Raw genomic sequence first — 23022 nt, 5'->3', positions numbered from 1 at the left:
CTTGCCACTACCTCTAAGAGCAAGTCCAGCAGTCTCGGTTTGACCGGGCATTGCTGATGTGTTGACCGGGCGAAGTGATATTTTTGCTTCCAGCGGCCCAACCTTGACCAAGAAAGTCTTGGCTTTACATGACCAAGGGCAAAAAAAAAGGGCAAGCCCGTGACTAATTTCCTGACCCAGTCATCTTCACTGCCAGCTCGGCCTGAGCTCCACACATGGGTGATGTCAGTCACTGACACCCAACTAGACACGCGATGGACGAGAGCGTGAAACAGACGGACCAAGCAGAAAGCGTCGCAACACGTGGTACCCAGTTTTTTGTCACGTACAGACATATAGTGGGCCACGGTTAAGACACGTGCACAGGAGCCGTTGGCTGAACAGATTTTTGAATCCAACGGTCCTTTAATCTGGGCCGTTGGTTTCAATTTTATTTGAGGATCTGACGGTTGCCTTGAAATATAGTAGAATTGGGTTTTAACGGTTAGAAACGGTAACAAAAAAAATGTAAAAAATTGTAAAAATTTCTCTATAAATACCTATAATTTTTTCTAACATCTCACACCCAAAAAATTAGATTTCATAGTTACACCTTCCTCCTCTTCATATAGCTGTCATCATCCAAATTTTTCATTATCCAATATGGCCAAACAAAGGGGAAACACACGTCCAGTGGCCGGACACGTGGGAGATCAAAGTGAAGATGATAATACCGAACAGAAAAGGAGATGGACGGATGAGGAAGATGTTCAATTGTGCAAGTCTTGGAAAGTTGTAAGCCAATGTCCGACTGTGGGCACAAATCAGAAAAAAAACAACTTATGGTTGCGCGTGAAGCAACATGTTAATGTCTAAAAGTCCAGCGGTAGCTGGATCTTTGGCTAACGCTAATCCGGTGGGCGGATCGGTATGTGTTGTTCTCGAGGCTCCCTTTATCTGTCAAATGAAATATAATGGGCGTTAGAGGGAGACCGCGCCTGGCGGTCTTCAACTCTCCGATGCCTAAGTTAGTCAATGTATTTATGTTGACATGGTAACAGTAGCTAAGTATTGAATGCGTAATTAATGAGGAGAGAGGAGAGAACCTTTTATGGGTGAGGAAGAGGTTGATCTTCTCTTTGTTTTCGATGTGGGACTGATATGCTTCAGTTCTCTTTTTCAGAAGCCTCTGATGCCATCTTGGCGCGGCGCGTGGCGGCGCGTCGGCGGCGATCTAGAGGTGGTCCGACGTTGAGGCTGTAGCCCGTCTGGCAGTGTGTCTGCATGTCATTCCTTTGGTTGGAATTAGTACCTTTGGCGGTACAATGAGCGTGGCCCATTATAGCTAATTATGCTTGCAAATGTACATGCATGTACAAGTCCCCCAAGTCCCCAGTCAAGGAGGGCAATCTTGGTTGGGGAGTTGTTCGGCGGTTTGAAGCGTTTTCTTCCGCTAGACTTTGCAAGAGCATAATTAGCGTCAGTGCGTCGTCAACCGTTGGTTTTACTGAGCAAACGCTTTATACCCTTTCGGGTGGGCCCCTGCTGGGCCCCCAGGGAGTCCCCACTCCCCGGCGAAGATAGACCTTCGGATGGTCGGCAAATTGTTTGTTGAGGGGGAGCTGCACGGAGCAGAGGGTGTTGGGTAGCGAGCCCAATGTGGCACCCAAATGACGGGGGTCAACGTGCCTGATCAGGGCCGTCATAGACTGTTGACTAGTCCCCGTGTCCCGTAGGGACGGTCTGACCATAACGCCGCGTGGCGATCGTTGTCAGTGAGGCGTGGCCTCGAGATTCGCAGTTTAGCGGATATCCCCCCGCTAAATGTAGCAGGACGCAGCGTCCGGGAGACGTGGCTGGCGGCATTCGATGGACAAGGGAGAAGTTCCGCTGGCGGGGTTTCGCTCAGCGGAGACTTCATCACTTGAAAGATGACAAGGGAGAAGTTCCGCTGGCGGGGTTTCGCTCAGCGGAGACTTCATCACTTGAAAGATGACAAGGGAGAAGTTCCGCTGGCGGGGTTTTGCTCAGCGGAGACTTCATCACTAGGAAGATGACAAGGGAGAAGTTCCGCTGGCGGGGTTTTGCTCAGCGGAGACTTCATCACTTGGAAGATGACAAGGGAGAAGTTCCGCTGGCGGGGTTTTGCTCAGCGGAGACTTCATCACTTGGGAGATGACAAGGGAGAAGTTCCGCTGGCGGGGTTTTGCTCAGCCGAGACTTCATCACTTGGAAGATGACAAGGGAGAAGTTCCGCTGGCGGGGTTTTGCTCAGCGGAGACTTCATCACTTGGGAGATGACAAGGGAGAAGTTCCGCTGGCGGGGTTTTGCTCAGCGGAGACTTCATCACTTGGGAGATGACAAGGGAGAAGTTCCGCTGGCGGGGTTTTGCTCAGCGGAGACTTCATCACTTGGAAGATGACAAGGGAGAAGTTCCGCTGGCGGGGTTTTGCTCAGCGGAGACTTCATCACTTGGGAGATGACAAGGGAGAAGTTCCGCTGGCGGGGTTTTGCTCAGCGGAGACACGGACGGTTGGTGAAGTCCCAGTGGTTGCTTCCACCAGACGCTTCGTCTGGTGGTAGTAGACACGTGCCCAACCCGCAGGGGGTTAGCGTGTGGAGGCCTGTCCCTTAAGCCTGACCGTCTGCTTACCATAAATGATAGTAATTATGGGTTTCGCAATCGAAGCGACGCCTCGGTTAATCCGGGTAGTAAGTGGAGGTTTGTGACACGTGTACGGCTGTCGTGTGATGTCGTTTTGTAGCGGACGGCGGAGAACGCGCTGATGTTGACATAAAAGGGGGGAAAGCTAGCGAGATTTGACACTTTGGTAAAAGCTTCAAACCCACAGTCGTGTTCTTCTCGCCCTACTTGTCCGAGACTGAAGAAAGAGGTTGCCGGAGGTTGGAGATATCGTTCCCGGAGAAACGACGATAGCGCCCCCCTAGGATTACTGTGCATCATCGTATCGTAGGCTTTAACACCGAGGTTGGTATCTGGATTTCCTTTTTCCTGTTTCATTGGATCTGTTATTTTCTGGGTTTTGTTGTTTGTCTTTCTGGGATGATTGCTGGTTTTGTTGGGTGTGTTCTGAGGTGTGAAAGGAGATTATTTGGGGGGGGGTTTGAATTATGGTTGGCAAAGCGGTAGGGCTGGGGGTTTAGATGGCCGAATCTGGGTTGAGTGCGTTTGTTCGTAGTTTGGCGTTTTCTGGGTTTTGTTTTTTTTGATGCCCTTGGCTATAACTGATGTCAGAATAGGCTAGATCTGTGTTTGTGCTAACTGATGTGGGTTTTAGGGTTTGGGATGGCTAACGTCATAGAGATTTCGAGCAGTGAGGATTCCGGGTCTGACGTGTCGTTCAGCGCGGCGGATAGGGTTTTTATTGATTCGTTGCGTCCGTCTGCCCATGCAAGAACCTCACTGCCAGAACCGCTAGACATTGAGCCGCTACAGACCATCCCCTGGGAAGTAGCTATGGGTCGTGGTTCGCGTCCAGAGAGTTCTAGGGCGGGTGAGGCCGCTGCTGCCAAAGCTAGGCGTGACGAGCGTTTGGCGAGCAACAGTGCTGCTAGTGGCTCCGCCGGAGAAGAAGAAGTAGCGGGGCAGAATGCTGAGTCGGCGTGGTATCTCTCTGATGGCACCGCCGTCGACGAGGCAGGAGGACGGATGGACGCCGTCGCTGTTAACCGAATGAAGCAGACGTTTCGGTTGCCAGGCTCGGTGAAGCTGCGCCCGCCGACAGCGGATGAGAAGGCCTCGATTCTCCCAGCGGGATTTGCTGCCGTTCATGAGGCGATATTCCGCCAAGGAGTGACACTCCCGCTGGTGCCAAATCTCCAAATCCTGGTGTGCGAATTTGGCCTTGCCTTTGGTCAGATTTGCCCCAACATGTGGCGGTTGATGTTGGCCATGAACTCACTTTGGCGGTTGTCCGGGTGCGAGGGGCCTACTGTGGCGGAAGTGCTTCACTTCTACGAGCTGGTGTACGTGAAGCGCCGAGGTTGCAAAGGGCAAGTGAACTTGAGCCGCCGGCAGGGGGCGCCCAAGCTGATCGAGAATCTAAGGGACTCAATGTCCTACTGGCGGGGACCTTCTGCGTCGCCACAGAGGGTTGGGAGTACCACGCCAGGTCGAACGAGGAAGGGCCGACATTTAGGATTAAGTCGGAGTTCCAACCCATTCGAGGTTGGTATCCGGTTTCCGTTGTACGTAGTTGGCGGGTTCACGTATTTGAACTTGTACTCTTACTAACGATTACCGGTTTTGTGCAGCGGGACTGCGGTATACGCTAACGCGCGAAGAAGAGTGTCGCGTAGCGAGGATCAGAGGTTGCTGGCGGAACCGCAACTTGTTGGATTTCCGACTTCTGACTGGTTGGGAGTTGCTGGTCGACCAGCGGCTAACGCGCTCCATTGGTGAAAAATCTCCGCCAGACCTAATTTTTTTGTTTTTTTTGTTTTTTTTTTTTTAACTGACTGACTCGTTTGTTTTTTTTTTTTTTAGAAACCCCGCCGGGCAACAAATCGAGTCGCGACGCGTTTGAAAAGGCCATGGACCGCGCGGAGATAGACAACTTTCTGGAGGCCATGTACGCCGAGGGGCTGTCAGCTCAGCAGACGCTGGTGAACCCCGAGACGCTGGTGCTGAGTCAGTCCGAGGTTCCGGTGGTGCTGCCTATGCCGCACCACTCCCATCTAGGTGAGGATGGGCTGCCGGTAGTGCAGGCGGGGGCCCAAGCGGCTGGCGGGGAGAGGGGACGAGTTGCAGCTGGGCAACAAAAGGAGCGGATGCCTACTCAGAGGCGTGGCCCTCCAAAGGGGAAGGTGGTGCAACCGGCGGATAGTGTCGTTGTGACAAGGGAGGAGCCGCCAGTGAGGGTGACGAGGGCCGCCGGCGGGAACCAAAGGGCGCTGGAGAGAAAGCGCCAGCAGGTTGATTCTCCTGACGAGGAAGAGGGAGAGGAGGTGGAGGTGATCGGGGCCCGCCGACAGAAGAAGGCTCGACAAGCTTCTTCGAAAACCGTTACGGTGGAGGGAGAGGCGCCCGCTGTTAGTGAACTGGACTCGTTTGCCGAGTACGCCGCATTTATGACAGATGGTGAGCGGGAGTTCCTCTTCCATCTATGCGAACGGCTAGGGTTCGGCGGCCTAGCGGGTATCTCTCGCCCCACAGCAATTGACCAATCGCCCTTCAGCTCGGCGTTTGGTCAAATATCGGCGGGACTGCACGACATGTTCGTGGCGGCATCGAAGCAGCCCCAGGTGGAGGGGGAGCTGAGGGAGGAAATCCAAGGTCTCCAGAGGGAGTTGGCGGAGGCGAAGGAGAAAATGGCAGTGGTAGAGCGGGAGCTGGCCAAGGCGGAATGTGATTATGCTGACGTCCGCGGTAAGCTCAACGTGGCCATTGAGCGGGACTTGGAGCGGAATGAGCATGTCTCCAAGTTGGAGCAAGAGATCGCCTTGCTGCAGGAGCGGATAGCCGCCAAGGACAAAAAGCTCATCATCGTGCAGCGGGAGTCCGCCTCCAGAATGACTGAGGTGAAGCGGCTGGAAGGTGAGGTTAACCGCCTGAGGGTTGACGAGAGCACCGCTGCCGCCGCCGCTGTTGAAGCGTTCAAGCAGTCGGCGGAGTTTAAGAAGGTGATGACCGAGTCGGCGAAGGCTGGGGCCCGAGCAAACATAGACATGCTGAAACGGAAGGGCGCCATTGACTTCGCCAAAGCGTCCCAGCCTGACGTGCCGCCTGCTGAGAGTATTCCGCCGGAGACAGAAGTCATGCCTGTCCTAGCTGGAGGTGCCCGCTCGGGCAGCGGAGAAAGTGGCGCACATCCGACGGAAGGGTGCCAGCAGACTCCCCACCCCACCCCGTCGGAGGTGTCACGTGCTGGATTCCTGGAGGCGCACACCCTGGCGGATGGTACCATAGCGACTCCCAGTCCGACAGCGCGAGGGTCCGACCAAGCGAGTCGATCGATCGTGCCGCCGCCTGCTGAAGCCGACAATGTCGAAGGCAACTCCTGAAACCGGTTGAGATCGCCAGAGAATTTCCCATTTTTATGTTTTTGTTTTGTAGCCGCTGAGGCATAACAGTGTAAACAATGTTGGGAAATGAAATGAATTTCTGAATTGGTTTGCCATGATGTGTTTGTAGTGCTAGCGTTTTGAGTTATATTTTGCTTCTGTTGACCAATGAAACATTAAAGGAATTAAGATTGGTCCAAGTGCACCACGTAGCGGACGAGGTCCAGCTACGATTGCTGGCGTTGCCAGTTGCCCTCAGTGCTAGACTTGGTAACAATGGTTTGAATAATTCCTCGTTTCATTGATAGCTGACTTATCAGTGTACAAAAGCGGGGTAGTACCCGTTGGGTAGCTTCCCTTAGCTAAATATTGAACAAAAATTTAGCTAAGCCAAGATGCTCCTGGGTAGCGTTCTGACTATTTGTAGTAATACCGAAGGTGTTCGGTATTCCAAGGGTGGGTCGACGTGACGCCGTCCTTGTCCATTAAGTAGAAGGTGCCTGAGCTAACGACTTCCACAATTTTGTATGGGCCCTCCCAAGTTGGGCGGAGTTTTGTTGGTGGCGGGATGACTTCCTTCATTACCCAGTCGCCCAGTTGGAGGTTCCGGGCCTTGACTCTGGCGTTGTAGAAACGCGATACCCGTTGTTTGTTTTGTAAGTTGTGCAGATGGGCCTTGTATCTTTTTTCTTCTAGGAGGTCCCTGTCCAAGTTGACGCCGTCGCTGTTGGTCTCTGGGCCTTAGCCTTCGACCCTAACGGTAGGCTGAGTTACCTCGATAGGAAGGACAGCCTCTGTGCCGAACATCATACAAAAAGGAGTTTCGCCGGTGGCGGTAGTTGGAGTTGTCCGGATGGCCCATAGGACCTCTGGAAGCTTTTCCGCCCACAAACCCTTGGCGTCGTCGAGCTTCTTTTGTAGCAGCTTCTTGATTATTTTGTTTGCTGCTTCGACTTGGCCGTTGGTTTGGGGATGGGCGACAGATGCAAAACGCAACTTAGTGCCCAAGTTGGCGGTAAAGGAGATGAGTTCCTTATTTTTGAACTGTGTGTCGTTGTCTGTAATGATTGTATGTGGGACACCATAGCGGCAGTATATATTCTTCCAAAGGAAGCGAATTACCTTTGCGGTAGTTATTGCCGTCAGTGGCTCCGCCTCAATCCACTTACTGTTGTAATCGATGGCCACAATGATGTATTTGAACTGACCCTTGGCGGTTTGGAACTTTCCCATCAAATCAAGGCCCCACGTGGAATGGATCCATGGGCCGATGATGACTGACAGTGGTTCCGCCGGTGCGTGTGGGAGATCTGCAAACTGTTGGCATTTGTGGCAAGACCTCGAAATCCGCCGGGCGTCATCACCAAGTGTGGGCCAGAAGTAGCCTTGTCGCATTGTCCGGTTGGCCAAGGATCTGGCGCCCGAGTGGTTTCCGCACTCTCCGCCATGGATTTCTGCTAGGACGACCTTTCCCTCTTCTGGGGTTAAACAGCGGAGGTTGGGATGAGTGAATCCCTGGCGGTAAAGCTTGCCATCCTGGATGTTGTAGCGGGTTGCTCTGCGCCTGAGCTGTCTTGCGTGGACCTTATCTTCTGGCAATGTGCCGTTGCGCTTATATGCCATGATCTCGTCCATCCAGCTGGGATTGACCTGAATGTTGAAAATCTCCGCCAGGGTCTTTGTGATACTTGGCCTGTCAAGGCACTCCACCCTTGTGTCTGCTGGACTCTGATGTGGTTGGGCGGTTGCCAGTCTTGCCAGTGAATCAGCCATAGCGTTCTTTTCCCTGGGGATTTGCATGATGGTGTGAAATTTGAACCTTTTTAGCAACGTTTTGACGTACCCCAAATACGCCGCTAACTGCTGGTCCTTGGCTTGGAAGCTGTCGTTGACTTGGTTAACGACTAGTTGCGAGTCGCTGAATATGTTGACGCTGTCAGCTCCTGAGTCAATGGCGAGGAGTAGACCGGCGATAAGTGCCTCGTACTCCGCCATATTGTTTGAAGCTTTGAAGTTGAACTTCAACGCGTACTCCGCGTTCAGTCCCCCGGGTCCTGTTAAGATGACTCCGGCACCGCTGGCCTTGGCCCAGGCGGAGCCGTCCACATGCAGGTTCCAATCTGATTCTGGGGGAGTTGCCTCTTCACCGTTTACAATTTCTGTTCCGGGCTCTGTTTGAGTACCGTGTTCTGGCTGACGCTCAGTAAGTTCAGCGATGAAGTCTGCCACTGCATGGCCTTTCATGGCGGTTCTTGGCTTGTACTCTATGTCGAATTCGCTGAGTTCAATGGCCCACTTACTGAGGCGCCCTGAGTGTTCAGGGTTCTGCATCACTTGCCTCAGCGGCTGATTGGTTAACACATGGATCGTGTGAGCCTGGAAGTATTGCCGGAGGCGTCTGGCGGCAACGATAAGTGCGAGGGCCAGTTGTTCCAACGGTGAATATCTTGTTTCTGCTCCGTTCATGCCTCTGCCGGCGTAGAATACTGGGAGCTCATCCTGGCCTTCCCGCCGGACAATGGCGCAACTTATCGCCGTTGACGAGACCGCTAGATATATGAATAGTGTTTCTCCTTGCACAGGGACAGAAAGGAGAGGGACTGCCGCCAGGTATTCCTTTATACCCTGGAATGCCGCCTGACACTCTGGGTTCCAATCAATGACCTTCTTGTGAGTTGTTTTGAGGAGTTTGAAGAATGGGGCACACTTGTCAGTGAGTCGAGAGATGAATCGAGAAAGGGCGGTTAACTTGCCCTGGAGGCACTGGACGTCCACCTTATACTCGGGGTCCGCCAGGTCAAGGATGGCCTGTACCTTATCCGGGTTAGCCTCGATACCTCGCTCGCTGACGATGTCACCGAGAAATTTGCTAGCGGTGACTGCAAAGAAACATTTTTCTGGGTTGAGGCGCATATTATAGGCCAGGAGGATGGTTACTATGATCCTGAGGTTTTCCACATGTCCACTGGCCTTTATGCTTTTAACTAGCATGTCGTCCACGTAGACCTCGATGATTTTTCCCAGGTGCTCCGCGAACATGGCATTCATCAACCGCTGGTAAGTTGCGCCGGCGTTCTTCAGACCGAAAGGCATGACATTGTAGCAGTAGAGGCCTTTATCGGTGGTGAAGGTAGTGCATTCCTGGTCGCTGGGGTGCATCTTGATCTGATTGTATCCGGAGAAAGCGTCCATCATGCTGAGGAGCTCGTGTCCGGCAGTTGAATCAACTAGCTGATCGATACGAGGTAGCGGGAAGCTATCCTTTGGGCATGCCTTGTTGAGATTTTTGAAGTCAACGCACATCCGCCACTTGCCGCTGGGCTTTTTTACCATTACCAAATTTGAGATCCACTGGGGATAGATGACTTGGCGGATGAATCCAATGTTCCGTAGCTTGGCGACCTCCTCTCCGATTGCCCGGTATTTTTCCTCATCAAAGGCCCTTCGCTTCTGCTTGATAGGATAAAAGGAGGGCTTGATGGTCAATTTATGAGTGATGACTTCAGGGGAGATACCTGGCATGTCCGCGTAGGACCATGCAAAGACGGTGGCGTTATCACGTAGGAATTGAGTGAGTTCTGTCTCCACCTGTGGATCTAGTTGGGCGCCCATGCGGACTGTCCGCTCAGGGTGCTCGTCTGAGATGCAGACAACCTTCAACGACGTGTCCGGGTTGACCGGCTCCTTCTTTACGTATTTCTCCTCTTCATCTCTAGGATCCTCAAAGATGTTTGGTGGTGGTGCCTCATTACCCACCGTCAGAATTTCATGGCGGCGTGTTGACCGCGCTATAGTCGTTGAATAACATTCTCGTGCCAGCTGCTGGCTTCCCCTCACACAGCCCGTGCCGTTGGGCGTGGGGAACTTCATGAGAAGCATGTACCCGGCAATGATGCACTTAAGCTTGTTAAGCGCTGGTCGACCAATGATGGCGTTGTATGAACTGAGACAGTCGACAATAATGAACTCCGTATGCACCTCCGCCATGCACGGACTAGTGCCAATAACCAAGCGCATGTAATCCGACCCCAGCAGTTGTGTGACGTCACCGGAAAAGCTGAGCAGTGGCTCGTGATCCTGGAGTAGTTTTTTGTTCCGCTTGAGATGGTCGTAGCAGCCGCTGAAGATGACGTTAACAGCGGATTCGCTATCCACCAAGATTCTTCCCACCGAGAATTTGCCAAGAATGGCATCGATCAAGAATGGGTCGTCATGGGCTAAATGGACTCCGCGCTCCTCCTCCTCTGAGAAGGTAATAGGTTCCCAACCAGATCTTGGGAGTTTGGCGGACCTTTCGTAGCAGATGTTGCAGATTTCCTTCGGATGATTAGCGCGTGCATAGCGCTTTCTTGCCCTGTGAGACATGCCGGTGATTGGAGCACCGCCATCGATGGTGTTGATGCGGCCCAAGGTCTCGACGTTAGCAATTACCGGTGGTGGTTGGCGCACCCTAAACTGTTCCAACTTGCCGTCACGGTATAAGGTTTCAAAGGCCGTTTTGAGAGCATTGCAGCAGTTGGTATTGTGGCCGCTGTCCTCGTGATACTTGCACCACCTGCCGGTGTTCCTGGGTTTGCCCGTTTTTGGGTACTTTGGAGGGGGTGGCGGTGGGATCTGATCTTTGCACTGATTGTAGATGTCTTCATACGAGGCCGTTAGGACCGTGAAAACTGCATACCGCTGCGAGGACTCCGCCAGCTTGTTGCGGTTATCCCCATGGGTTGGGCGGTTTCCCCTGTTGTAATGCTGGTCCTTCTGCCGCTTGTTCTGGTGGTGGCCCTGCTGCCACTCCCTTTTCTTGTCAGTTGGCGGAGCTGAGGGGTTCTTGTTAGCGGTTTCCTGGTGACTGGAAGATGGCTGTGTTGACTTTGTTGGCGTTGCTGGTGGTGGTGGTGGGGTTTCTCCATATGTGATGAATTCCGCCTGAGCGTGAATGACCGCCTCACTCATGACGTGGTCATACGTCGCATTGGGATGACTGTAGTTGAGGTGATAGAGGAACGGTCCCTTGAGAAGTCCTTTCCTGAAGGCCGCTGATGCCATAGTTTTGTCTAGGTCGCGGCACTGAGACGCTGCCGCCCGCCACCTTGTGACGAAGGCCTTCAGTGATTCGTCCTCCCCCTGCTTAACGCTGAATAATTGACTCGTGTTGTGATGCCCGGCGGATAATAAGATGAAACGGGAGAGGAAAGCGTGTGATAGCGCATGGAATGAGCTGACAGACCCTGGCGGACACTCAAAGAACCAGTTCATTGCCTTGCCATCCAACGTTTCGCTGAACAGGTGGCACAAGGTGGCGTCGTCGAACCCCTTGTTGTTGGTGACCTTCTTGAAGGTGTCCATGTGGACGAAGGGATCGGACATTCCGCCGTAATGCGACATCTTTGGGGTTTTTGCATGTGCCGGTCTGACAGCCCGCAGAATTGCAGCGGAGAAGGGCCCAGGTCTGGAAGTGAAGAGTGGATTCCGAGTTGGTGCTGGGACGCCCGATTCCGCCCGGATCAACCTCTGCTCCAGTTGGTGCATCCTTTCCAATATCTGGGCGGTTGCATCGCAGGCGGAATCAGCCTGAATGTCCTGCTGGGATAGCTTACGCCTTGGCATAGGCAGACTGCCTTCAGTCCTTGCCCTGGCTCCCGAGCGGTTGGTGTGCGGGGGTGATTCCGCCACTTGCTCCAGCATTAGTTGAGGTATGGGCGGTGGTCCCATTCCCAACAACCCAGGTGGGTTCAACGGTACCTGCATCTGTATGGCCGGCCCTGGTGCCAATGTGCCGGTGCTGGGTCGACTATGCCTGGTGCTATGTGACTGCTCGCTCTGTGCTGGGCGGGCGGTGGCCGCCAGCGTCTTTTTTAGTTCCTCAAAACGTTCCATAAGCGTAGCCACCTGTCTTTGGGCTTCGGCCTTTTCCTTGCGCTCCTCCTCACGTTCTCTGTTTGCCTTATGAAGATCCGCCAATGCTAGCTCGTACATAGTGACGAGGTCTTGGCCCGGCGGGCGACTGCTGCTTGGATCTACCTCACCGCCGGGGTTGACCGGGGTTGTGAATAGTGCGCGGTTAACGCCCACCGCTGGGTCGGAGGGTTGGGGGATGGAGGGATGGTCTGCCTGCTCTTCAGCGTTTCCCCCGCTACCATTAGTCATGGTGAGTGTGGTGGGATGGCCTTTTGTTCAAGGGTTCCCACAGACGGCGCCAATGTTAATGTCTAAAAGTCCAGCGGTAGCTGGATCTTTGGCTAACGCTAATCCGGTGGGCGGATCGGTATGTGTTGTTCTCGAGGCTCCCGTTACCTGTCAAATGAAATATAATGGGCGTCAGAGGGAGACCGCGCCGGGCGGTCTTCAACTCTCCGATGCCTAAGTTAGTCAATGTATTTATGTTGACATGGTAACAGTAGCTAAGTATTGAATGCGTAATTAATGAGGAGAGAGGAGAGAACCTTTTATGGGTGAGGAAGAGGTTGATCTTCTCTTTGTTTTCGATGTGGGACTGATATGCTTCAGTTCTCTTTTTCAGAAGCCTCTGATGCCATCTTGGCGCGGCGCGTGGCGGCGCGTCGGCGGCGATCTAGAGGTGGTCCGACGTTGAGGCTGTAGCCCGTCTGGCAGTGTGTCTGCATGTCATTCCTTTGGTTGGAATTAGTACCTTTGGCGGTACAATGAGCGTGGCCCATTATAGCTAATTATGCTTGCAAATGTACATGCATGTACACAACACTTTGACACAAATTGGCCCAAGAGCCGATCAACCCAATCTTTGCAGGGAAGGTGGAAAATTTTGAAGATTGAACTCTTTGAGTGGCATTGTGCATTAAGGCAAGCGAAAAATTGATACAAGAGCGGTTAGAATGCGGTTGATGAGGTATGTATTTGTTGATAAATCATTTAATTTGTTAATACATTCTAGTAAAACATTACATGATAAATAATGTAGTAATTATAATATCGTTTTAATTGTAGTAATTGCTTTTCGTTACAATTAAGATAATTAGTTGATAAATAATGATGTAATTACAACGATGTTTATATTTATACTTATTGATTTTTATTGTAAAACGGTGAGATACATTCTTATTAAAATTATGACCTTTATATTTGTTGATAAATCATTTAATTTGTTGATACATTATAGTAAAATATTACATGATAAATAATGTAGTAATTATAATATCGTTTTAATTGTAGTAATTTTCATTACAATTAAAATAATTTTACTATAAATAATTATGTAATTACAACGATGTTTATATTTGTACTTAATGATTTTTATTGTAAAACGGTGAGATACTTTCTTATTAGAATTATGACCTTTATTTTTTTTTTTTATGATAAATCATTTAATTTGTTGATACATTATAGTAAAATATTACTTGATAAATAATGTAGTAATTATTATATCGTTTTAATTGTAGTAATTGCTTTTCGTTATAATTAAAATAATTAGTTGATAAATAATGATGTAATTACAACGATGTTTATATTTGTACTTATTGATTTTTATTGTAACACGGTGAAATACTTTCTTATTAAAATTATGACCATTCATAATAGCGTTTATATTTGTACTAATTGCATTTTTTTATTATTTTTTTTAATTACATAGCAAGATGAAGCACATAAATTGTGGCATGTTGAGATGAAGAGAAAAAGTGGGAAGACCAAAAAACACAATTTTCAGAGTTTTGATAGTAACACTGTTGTGGAGGGGTTTGAACAATTTAAAGACATCCCTAGCCATACATTCGGAGGAACATCAAATGAAGGAAATCAACATACGCGCACACAACCAATTCCGGGAAATTCTCCCATCAACTTGGACATGGATGTAGATGAGGTAATTGCAGGTGAAACCATAAATCCTAATGTGAGGCCTCAAGGAAGGAAGGCTGCCAAAGAAGCAATACGGAAAGGAAAGAAGGCAGCGCAAGATCAAAGTCCTTTGTCAAGCACACTCGAGAGTATAGCGAACAACCAAATAGAGGTAACCGCAGGCAAGAAAAAACTCGATGAGAAATTCGCTCGAAGTCTCCAAGAGGAAAATCAACGAGCATGTATCCTCTTGCAAATAGAAATGAGAAAAGAGCAACTCCTATTACAAGAGAGGGAATAGCAAATTAAAGAGAGGGAAGAGCGTATTATGGAGATTGATACAAGTCAAATGATGCCAAATAAAAAACGTTATTGGTCAAGAAAGCAAAAGAAGATAGCGGAGAAAGAAGATCTTGGCGAGCAGACGCCACCTTCTATGGGTGGATACTATCCGCAACCCAATTTTGGTGGTGCATACCCACAACCTCCTTAACCCGGTGCATACCCACAACCACCTTACCCCGGTGCATACCCACAACCACCTTGCCCAGATGGATTCCCACAACCTGCCTTCACCGGTGGATTCCCACAACCCGCTTACCCCGGTGGATACTATCCGCAACTACCTTACCTCGGGGGATATCCTATACAACCACAATTTTCACCTTTCTCTACGGGTGATTCCACCAACCCTAACTCTAATGATGAACCTTCAAACACAAATTGGATTCCTAGAGAGGATGAGGATTTGAATAATTAGTTGATTATGCATGTTGTGTAATTGTATTGTACTTATTCCTAGTTTTTCATTTATTTAAGCATACATTTTATGAAATAAAAGTTGTATTTGAAAATTCCTCTTATTAAAGCACACACATCTTAGTAAATTGCATAATTATGACATTAATTATCCATAAATATCCATTATTATTATCTATTTACATCAAATATTTTTTAATTTTAAAATATAAAAAAAAACAGTAAAAATGAACAGTTAAAACAATCAATAAACAATGAAAATGAACAGTTAAAAATTGATGAACAGTGATACATGAACAGTCTTGACTGGTTAAGAAAAAAAAGGGTGGAAACCCATGTCCAGTGGCAGTGAACAATTCCTTGACTGCTCGAATTCTTGACTTTTCGACCTTGACATTTATTGACTACGGGTGAACTTGCTCTAAGGCTCTAATTCGTTCCTCAGCCATCAAAGCAGCTATTTACTAAAGTTGTAAAGTTGAGGGACTCTTTCGGCTCCTCTTTTTTTTTTTTTGAAAAGGGCTGGTTCGGCTCCTCTTTTAGTTGCTTTGAAATAAGGAATTTTGAATAAAAATATAATTTATTTTTTAAACCAGTTGCCTTATTTGTCTAATTTTCTGATAATCTTTCCCTCTAATATAATTCAAACAATTGTGTAGAGTAACTTATGGTAGTGATAAAATGCTGATATCAGGTCCCCAACACAACACAACTTCAATACATCTACCATTTTCAGCAAAAAAAAAAAAAAAAAAGCCGATATCAACATCCTCATTACCTCATCAGACAAGGGATAGGTTTTGGTGCGGTGGACCATCTAAATTTCTTCCTCTTAACGTTAAATTTAGGGTAAAATTAATTAAAATTGCATGTCTAAAATTGTCGCTCTCCTGAAGCACAGTGCCAAAAGTACCATTTGATAGAAACACGAGGGCTGCAAAAATATAATGACTTTCCAATCTTCAACGGGTAAAAAGAGCAAAAAACCTGTCTGGAGTGTTTAGACTTTGAAGTTTAAGTCGTTAAACAACAGCAGAGAATCCACAAGGAAAAAAGCAAAACAAAACCCACTTTCCTCTTCCCTAAAACTCTCCATTTCCTTCTCAAACTTCGCCAGGTCTGAAGACCATGAATGGATCCGGAACCGGCAACCGATGCGTGCAATTCCTCCTCCTCCTCCTCCTTCTCACAATCCCGTTGCTGTTTGATTCAGTTCGGGCAAAGGACGACGACGGAAGCAACAAAGCCGGTGGCTCTTCGGTAGCGCTGAAGGTAGTTATTGTGTTGCTGGGCGTGGCGGCGGTGGCTGGGTTCGGTGTGTTTCTGTTCAGGATATGGCAGAGGAAGAAGAGAGAGGAGCAGCACGCCAGGCTTCTCAAGTTGTTTGAAGACGACGATGAGCTCGAGGTCGAACTTGGAATTAGGGATTGATTGATTGATTGATTCAATTCAGGTTTGCACTTGGGTTTTTCATCTCTCTCTCTTGCTCTCTGTGTTTGTACATGTTAGAATTATTGCGGTGTTGAGCGGCCTAGCTGGTGGTTATATTTGCCCCTTGATTGATTGATTGGGATTTTGATATTTTGAATCTGTAATATTGTATCGGCTTTGTTACTTTGTGATATAGTATATGTACAATGGGAAATCAAGATTATACTTTTTCATTTACGGTGTTAGATCTGCTTTCCATTACTGAAATACATCCAATTTGACACTATTTTGGCCATTCATAGATCTTAGAATAGTGATTGAGAATAATTGGTGGTAACGACACTACGGGATTAAATATACTGACAAGTTACCCAAGCCAAGTAGAATTTTGATATTTTTTGACCGAAGAAAAGCAATGTTCTTTGAGATTCTGGGTTCTTCATTTATGTGTACTTTCCCTGTCAAGTAGCATCATTATCACAGCATAATTACTCTTTGGAAGTTAGTAATGCGGTTTTCAGTGAGCCATTACATGAATTATGAAGCTATTAGCTTCCGCGAACTGATTAGAACATTATTGTACAATAAACATTATCTGATTGGGGAAAGATGAAATAGAAAGCTAACAGTTAATTGTAGCATAAAGATTGGATATACTTGTTTTAAGGTTTTGAAGTGGTATATATAAAGCTTTCAGCATGTTGTTATTGAAAGAACTTTCTGCTCTTCTAAACACTTATGTTGAATTTTGGTGATTCTATGATGATATGTTCATGCTGGTATCTGTAGGTGTATTTACAAAGTAATTTGAAAAATCTTAACAGAAGAGGTGTGCATCAGATCTGTGAGAGGGACTGAAACACCTTTGGAAGGAAACTTCTTGTTTTTAAAATTGTTGAATCAATAATGTTGATTTTAACTGATTCCTTAGAGGGAAGAACAATTCAGAGTGCTTATTCCTAGGTAGAGTTATATGAATAAAAATGTTTTAGTGTGCCATTTGTGGGATCACCAAGACTAGACAGATTTGTTCAACATTTTGTGTGGTATGAAGGCATGCCAATATAAGGAGCATAATTGAAAATAAAACTGAGTCTGTGGAGTATAAATACTATGTATATAGAGGTAGCACTATTGAAAACAAGATGGTGTATAGTATCGTTCATCGAATCAGTTTTATGCTATGTAGGGAAATTCCCACCAAAGCGATATGTCATTTCACTTAAAATAAAAAAATTAACTGAGGTAAATGGCATTATAGTTCAGGTCAGGAAAGAGTCTCTTGTTGGCAGCTATCGGTGATGCCAATTAAAATTCGTTTTACATTTTCTTGGTGTGCCTTTGAAAACCACCGTTGTAGGCTATAACTGTCTGCATATTAAATAAATAACTACTCCTCTTTCTCTCTAGATTTATTTCTAGACATATTTCTTTTTCGTTTTCTTTCTTTCTTTCTTTTTGGCAAAGAGACATATTTCTTCTAAAGTGGAAGATGGTTTATGCCTTTTGCTTCTGGAATAATATATGGCATGTTACTGTTTTCTTGAAGTCTTTTTTAGTTATTCATTATAGGTTCAGCTACTGTTAAGCATGCAATTGTGTGTACTTGTATGGAGGGTTTGAGTATTCATATGAAGTGGAATCCTTTTCTTAGGAGTCTGAAAGATCAGATACTATTATTAGGTTTTATTTGTGAGGGAGGTGATGATGCCATGATCTGGTGGACACAGAAGGTTTAATTAGATGTCCTGCCTATTTGTCTCTCTGTGAGTATCCAGTGTTGAGTTGTTGTATGGAGCATTTGGGTTTCGATGGTAAGTGGAAGCCTATATTCATTCCGAATTTGAGTGATTGAAATCTGAAGATATTAGTATTAGGTTATATATTCCCTGAGGGCATGTAGGGTTTCATGATCTGGAGGATGAGCTAGAATTTGGTTTTAAGTCTTACTATTTGTTTCTTTGTGGGAGCAGGGCATATTTTATTCCCTGTAGAGCTGATCCCATCCCAGCAGTTGCTTGGAGATGATCCATCACCCATGAAGTTGCTACCTCTTACATACTCCCAATCCCATAGGCTTAACATCAACAAGCAATCTGCTTTTGAAACTGCTGGGAAGCCTCCATGGGTAATACCCTTTCCTTTGAACTTCATATATAAAGAAAAATGCTCACGTGGTGCTGTCATATAAGTAGTTGTTAGTTTCCAAATTGCTTCCTGACCTTCTCTGTTGTATTAGCGTCCATTTTGACACATTACATATGATTCTCCTAATGGGACTACCATTTTATGCAATGCTTTTTCCCTCTCCTACATTACGATACTTATTTGAATTTGCGTTGCAGAGTAGAAGATTGTATAGACTGAGACTGGTTATTTATAAATTTTTAGTGTATGGTGTGGTTCCTAGCATTCCTTACTTAATAGCAAGGACAATATTAAGTAGGATTTCCTTGCTAATAATGAGGACAGTATTAAGTGCGCTTTTAGTGTTGATGCTGGGATTCTAGACCCAAAGACCAATTATAATAATGAAGATTTGGTGCCAAGCTCAAGTCATTCATGTTCACGGATTATGCTGCTCTTGATAGGTCTTCGGGGAGGGGATGGGGGAGAGAGTTAGCTCTTAAATCAACCTCTGCTTGATTTGGATGGAGGACTACTACTTTAACAGGATGGAGTATCATTTTAGTCTTGCTCCATCTTTTGAATAAAAGAAATAAATACAAGAGTCGAACTCAAGTCTCATTTTCACAAATGAGAGGTTTCAAAATCGACTTTTATATTGGTTGTTAAAGATGAAAATTATTATTTGTCGCATCATATAAGCAATCATTTCACTAGGTAATACCTAAGCAAGAAGAGAACGGACGACACTTTTTCTGAGTGCTAAATTTTGCTTTGATGGTAATGGGAAAGTGACTAAAGAGGGACCCGTTTTTCAAGTTAGTGGGAATGAAGCATTTCAGTATCTCAAAAACAAAACAAAGAGAAACGATAGCTGAGAAAAGAAAGTAGTCCAAACTGTGTAATTGACAACCACAACTGGTTCAAATAGAATGAAAGTGATTGATTGCTAGAAAATTTGAAGTAATAATTGAAGCAACATCTTTTCTCTAGCACATTTTGTATGGGTGGCAGGGTAAATCTTACCCGAGTGTTTCAGCTTTCTCGGGAAAATATTAAGCTATTTATACTACATTGAAAGAAAATATAAATAGAGATTATAGTGAGATGAAAAAACTGCATGTAGTTGTCTGGTAGTAGACTAGTGAACTTTACAAGGAAGAAGATGAGAAAAGCAGAAGTGGTTATCGAAAGGTTACGACTTGTAGTAAGAGAGAACTGAATACACGGTTTGTATGATGGTCAAAATTGTTATAAACACAACTGCATTAGAGATTGACCATATTGATGATGGATTGTACAAGTAATCACGCTTGATTGACGCTATCCATCTTCGTAGCCAACGGTGATCATAATACTCGGTCACTCGGGCGGATAGTAACACGATAGAGGAACAAGAGGAGACTGTATTACTATCATCAAGAATGGTGTTGAAGAAATAGACTATGTCCTCCTTTCGCAGACTAATGGTGTTAATAATGCCTTTTTGCATGAGAAACTCCACATCTTTGCTAGATTTAATAAGGTCATGCATGACCCTGGCATAAGAGGTAATTTGATACTTATGGTGCCTTGGTTCATACTCTTCCAAGGGCTATGAGGTTTCTGAAGACAGATTTTTCGGCGTCCAAAGTTATTGGTGCAATCTCCATCACTCCATCGAGCAAGGTTATGTTGAGTATGCTGTCGAAACCTCTTTTACGTCTAAATTTGACTCCGACTTGAAGAAGCTCTGTCGCAGAAGGGATCCGCACCCGAAATGGACAAACCTTCTCGTTCTTGTCCGATTCAAATTCAACTGAAAGGATTCTAAGAGTGTCGAGTAAATGTCTGCTTTGCAATGTATTTGGAACATGAGAAACAAAATACTCTAAACCTCTCCAACTCGGAAGGATCCTTTGAGTAAGCTCCCAAAGGGACTTGCATTTTCCACCAGGTACTTGATGGAATAAGCAGTCAAGAACTCTCCAAGGCAGTTGGTTTTCTAGTAGAAGCAAGTCATTTTGTACTATAGACAACATCCCTGACCTATTGAATAGAGGATCATCCACGCCTCTGGGCATGTCTCCTATCATTTTGCGGAAGAGTTCAATAATAAAGAAACCATCAACTACCAACATCTCTACAAACTTTGCACTACTCAGATCAATTTTTTCGTCATAGCAATCACAACAATACTCCTCCATACTCCTAATTTTTTCAACAATGTGTTCCATGTTGGTCTCGGGAGTGGCTTTTCGAATAAGGAGGTTGTGCAGGTACCATAGTTTCATTCTTTCCATTGCTTGCAGGTTCTTTTTTCCATGGTGAAATGGTCCAATTGAAACTAAACTCGGAACAAAATCCTTTTCGTGCAGCCTCTTTTGTAGTTGTAGATCGGGGATTCTATATATGCAAGCACTAAGCACTAGGTGGTGATGGAGCTTGCGGACGAATTTTTCCTAGAATGGAGTATGCTATGACTTGATCTTCATTTCTAATATATTCACTCAAAAGTTTGGCTATTCACATTATTTGTTGCAATCCCATTCTCTTCCTCGTCTCTAATTTCGATCAAGCATTCGCCGTTCACATTACTCTCTGTCATAATGCAATTAATTCTTTTCTAGCTTTGAAACAGTGGTAGTCGTCCTCTTTCATTATATTTAGAAGAAAAATGGATTAGGCTACAATCAACTGCAAAGAAAAACAAATATTAGATACTCATATACCATATATAAAAGGTTGGATTCCAACCCCTGTTTCAAATGATATATATATATCTAGAAGTTTAGCCCCAGTAAAATCTAATCTGAGTCTAATTTGACCAAAAACTAGATCCTTGAGATTGATTTTAACAAAATAAAAGGAGAAATTATGCATCTCTAAGTTCTGACCTACTGCTTCACAATGTAACTAAATACATTTAGTGTATAATTTCTGGGAGAAACTTACTGTGATGCAATACTTCTGCTTTCTGACCTAGTGCTTCATATTCTCGAAATGTTGATGGAGTATGTACGTAGTACTTCTGCTTGCTGCAGGCTCCTTCCTTGATCGAATTTAAAACGCAGTTTATCGATCTCGATGTCTCGATCATTTGGCTTTGGTGTGAAAATGAATTGTCCCTGTGGACTTTGGTTTGCAACAAGCCAGACATCCTATATATCAACAGCCGACTGAAATAATAAATTAGAAAATTGAAAGCAGCCGATTGTCGAGAACAAGACGCTCAGATTAGTCCATAATTATTGTTTTAATTATTCAACAAACACGGTATCATTGAAACATCATGTTGCTAAATTTGTTGTTTCTTGTTGTTCTCATGTATTCGCATGGAAAGATTATATTCCTTCAAAGCTTAATTATTGGATCTCATCTTCTCCACCATATATAATATTAGAAAATTACATAGTAGCACATGACCAAATATGTAAACACATAAAACTCACTTTTAAAAAGATTTACACAAAGAAGGACATGAGCCCAGGCCCAAAAACCAAATGATGCATGCCTGACTCCCAATTTTAATGAAAAATGACCAAAATGCTCGAGTTTCATCACAATTTACGGGCATGCCACTGACCCAATATCCTGTGGTGACCTGCGAGGGGGGTCCCACAGCGCCGCGACCCCGAGCCAATGAGAAACCGACATGTCACAAATAATATCCTGATAACTTATCAACTCGAAATCGCAAGGTCTTTTGGGTACAAACTGTTGGTTTACAAAACACTTTCTTGGACAAGTCGTTCTAGCAACCAAACAACACATTTTCAAAAGCGGAATTTGAAATGGGCTAAAAGTTTTGGGCTTGCAAAAGGAGCCCAATTTGGAAAATAAAACAAATCACTAAGTAACTACAAGCTTGGGAGACGCGCCCCAGGGTTACGGGTCTCTCGGAATATTTATTTAATTTTTTAAACGAATAGGAAATAAATAAAAAGTAAATCAACAAGCTACTTCAAAATACGATAAGGGACCAAAACCCTCTTTTAACAAAGTCAACGAGAATTGCGCCAAGCCGAGCCATGTGCCTCCTCTGTATGTTCCCCGATCACATACTCGAAACCTGCACACTGTTGTAGGGGTGAGCTTTCGTCCTTGCATGCCCAGTAGGGGCTAACCCAACCATGTTAGGTTTGAAAGATAATAATGATCGAAAATATTTACTACATAATATTGTGCACGTTTATCGAAAATACTTTAAAAATAGGCAACCACAAACATTTATTTCTTTTATAAAGCATATGCAGTATGCTTCACACAATTTGGAGCTCCGAGATACTTACCTGCCGGCTAAACTCAAACAAATCGGTGACCGACCTGGTTCGTCATCCTTCGAGAACCGGCCAACTACTCTGTAGTCTGTGTGACTACAAGTAGCGAAAGTGTCAATTTCCTGGCTCTGAGTCTCCTATGACTGGTTCACTGTCTGTACTTACCTTTCCTCGACAAACATAGGAGCACAGCCCCCTCCGGAGGTTCACGGTTATCGACACCGTGGGATCCCTAGGAATCTACGCGTCTAGGTCCCATTCACTTTCAGGTCACAAGTACAAACATACGATGGGTACAGTATCTCAACATGCAAGTCTGGCCTCGGTTTTCACAATAAACATTTATCAGTTATGGAAACACGGATATCACGAGGCATTGACTAATGAACAACCAAAAGCGCACTTGCAGGCAACATACTATCTTAATATAGCATTCCACATATATCGAAAAGCCTCTAACAAGGAAGGGACAGCTCACCCTACCTGGAATTGGAGTGCTCACCCAAACTTAGCTTCGTTTCTGCCTTTCGATACTTTTTCCAATTTCATGGGCACACGCTCGAGTCCTTTATAATAAAATTAAACCAATAAGTAACCAATTCATAACTCATTTGCTCAATTTCTTTATGAGTC

General features: G+C 45.8%; 1 protein-coding gene and 1 long non-coding RNA gene across 2 annotated transcripts; one reads left to right on the top strand and one right to left on the bottom strand.

The window, feature by feature from the left end:
* Nucleotides 1-15540: 15540 nt before the first annotated feature.
* LOC112180878 lies at nt 15541-18362 on the top strand. Its single transcript, XR_002928542.2, has 2 exons — nt 15541-16025; nt 17977-18362. It is a non-coding gene; the product is annotated as an uncharacterized LOC112180878 (long non-coding RNA).
* A 1345-nt stretch (nt 18363-19707) lies between these two features.
* Nucleotides 19708-20412, bottom strand: LOC121050670 (UPF0481 protein At3g47200-like). The gene has a single exon (XM_040511498.1). The coding sequence runs from the start codon at nt 20410-20412 to the stop codon at nt 19708-19710; it is 705 nt and encodes a 234-aa protein (XP_040367432.1).
* Between the last annotated feature and the right edge of the window lie 2610 nt (nt 20413-23022).

This window comes from Rosa chinensis, chromosome 7 (genome assembly GCF_002994745.2).
Source record: "Rosa chinensis cultivar Old Blush chromosome 7, RchiOBHm-V2, whole genome shotgun sequence".
Lineage (NCBI taxonomy): Eukaryota > Viridiplantae > Streptophyta > Magnoliopsida > Rosales > Rosaceae > Rosa > Rosa chinensis.
This window is presented reverse-complemented; position numbering and strand designations above follow the sequence as displayed.

What these genes read in the sequence shown, in the direction of transcription:
- LOC121050670 (XM_040511498.1), bottom strand. Translation starts at nt 20,412, where the DNA reads ATGGAAAGAATGAAACTATGGTACCTGCACAACCTCCTTATTCGAAAA.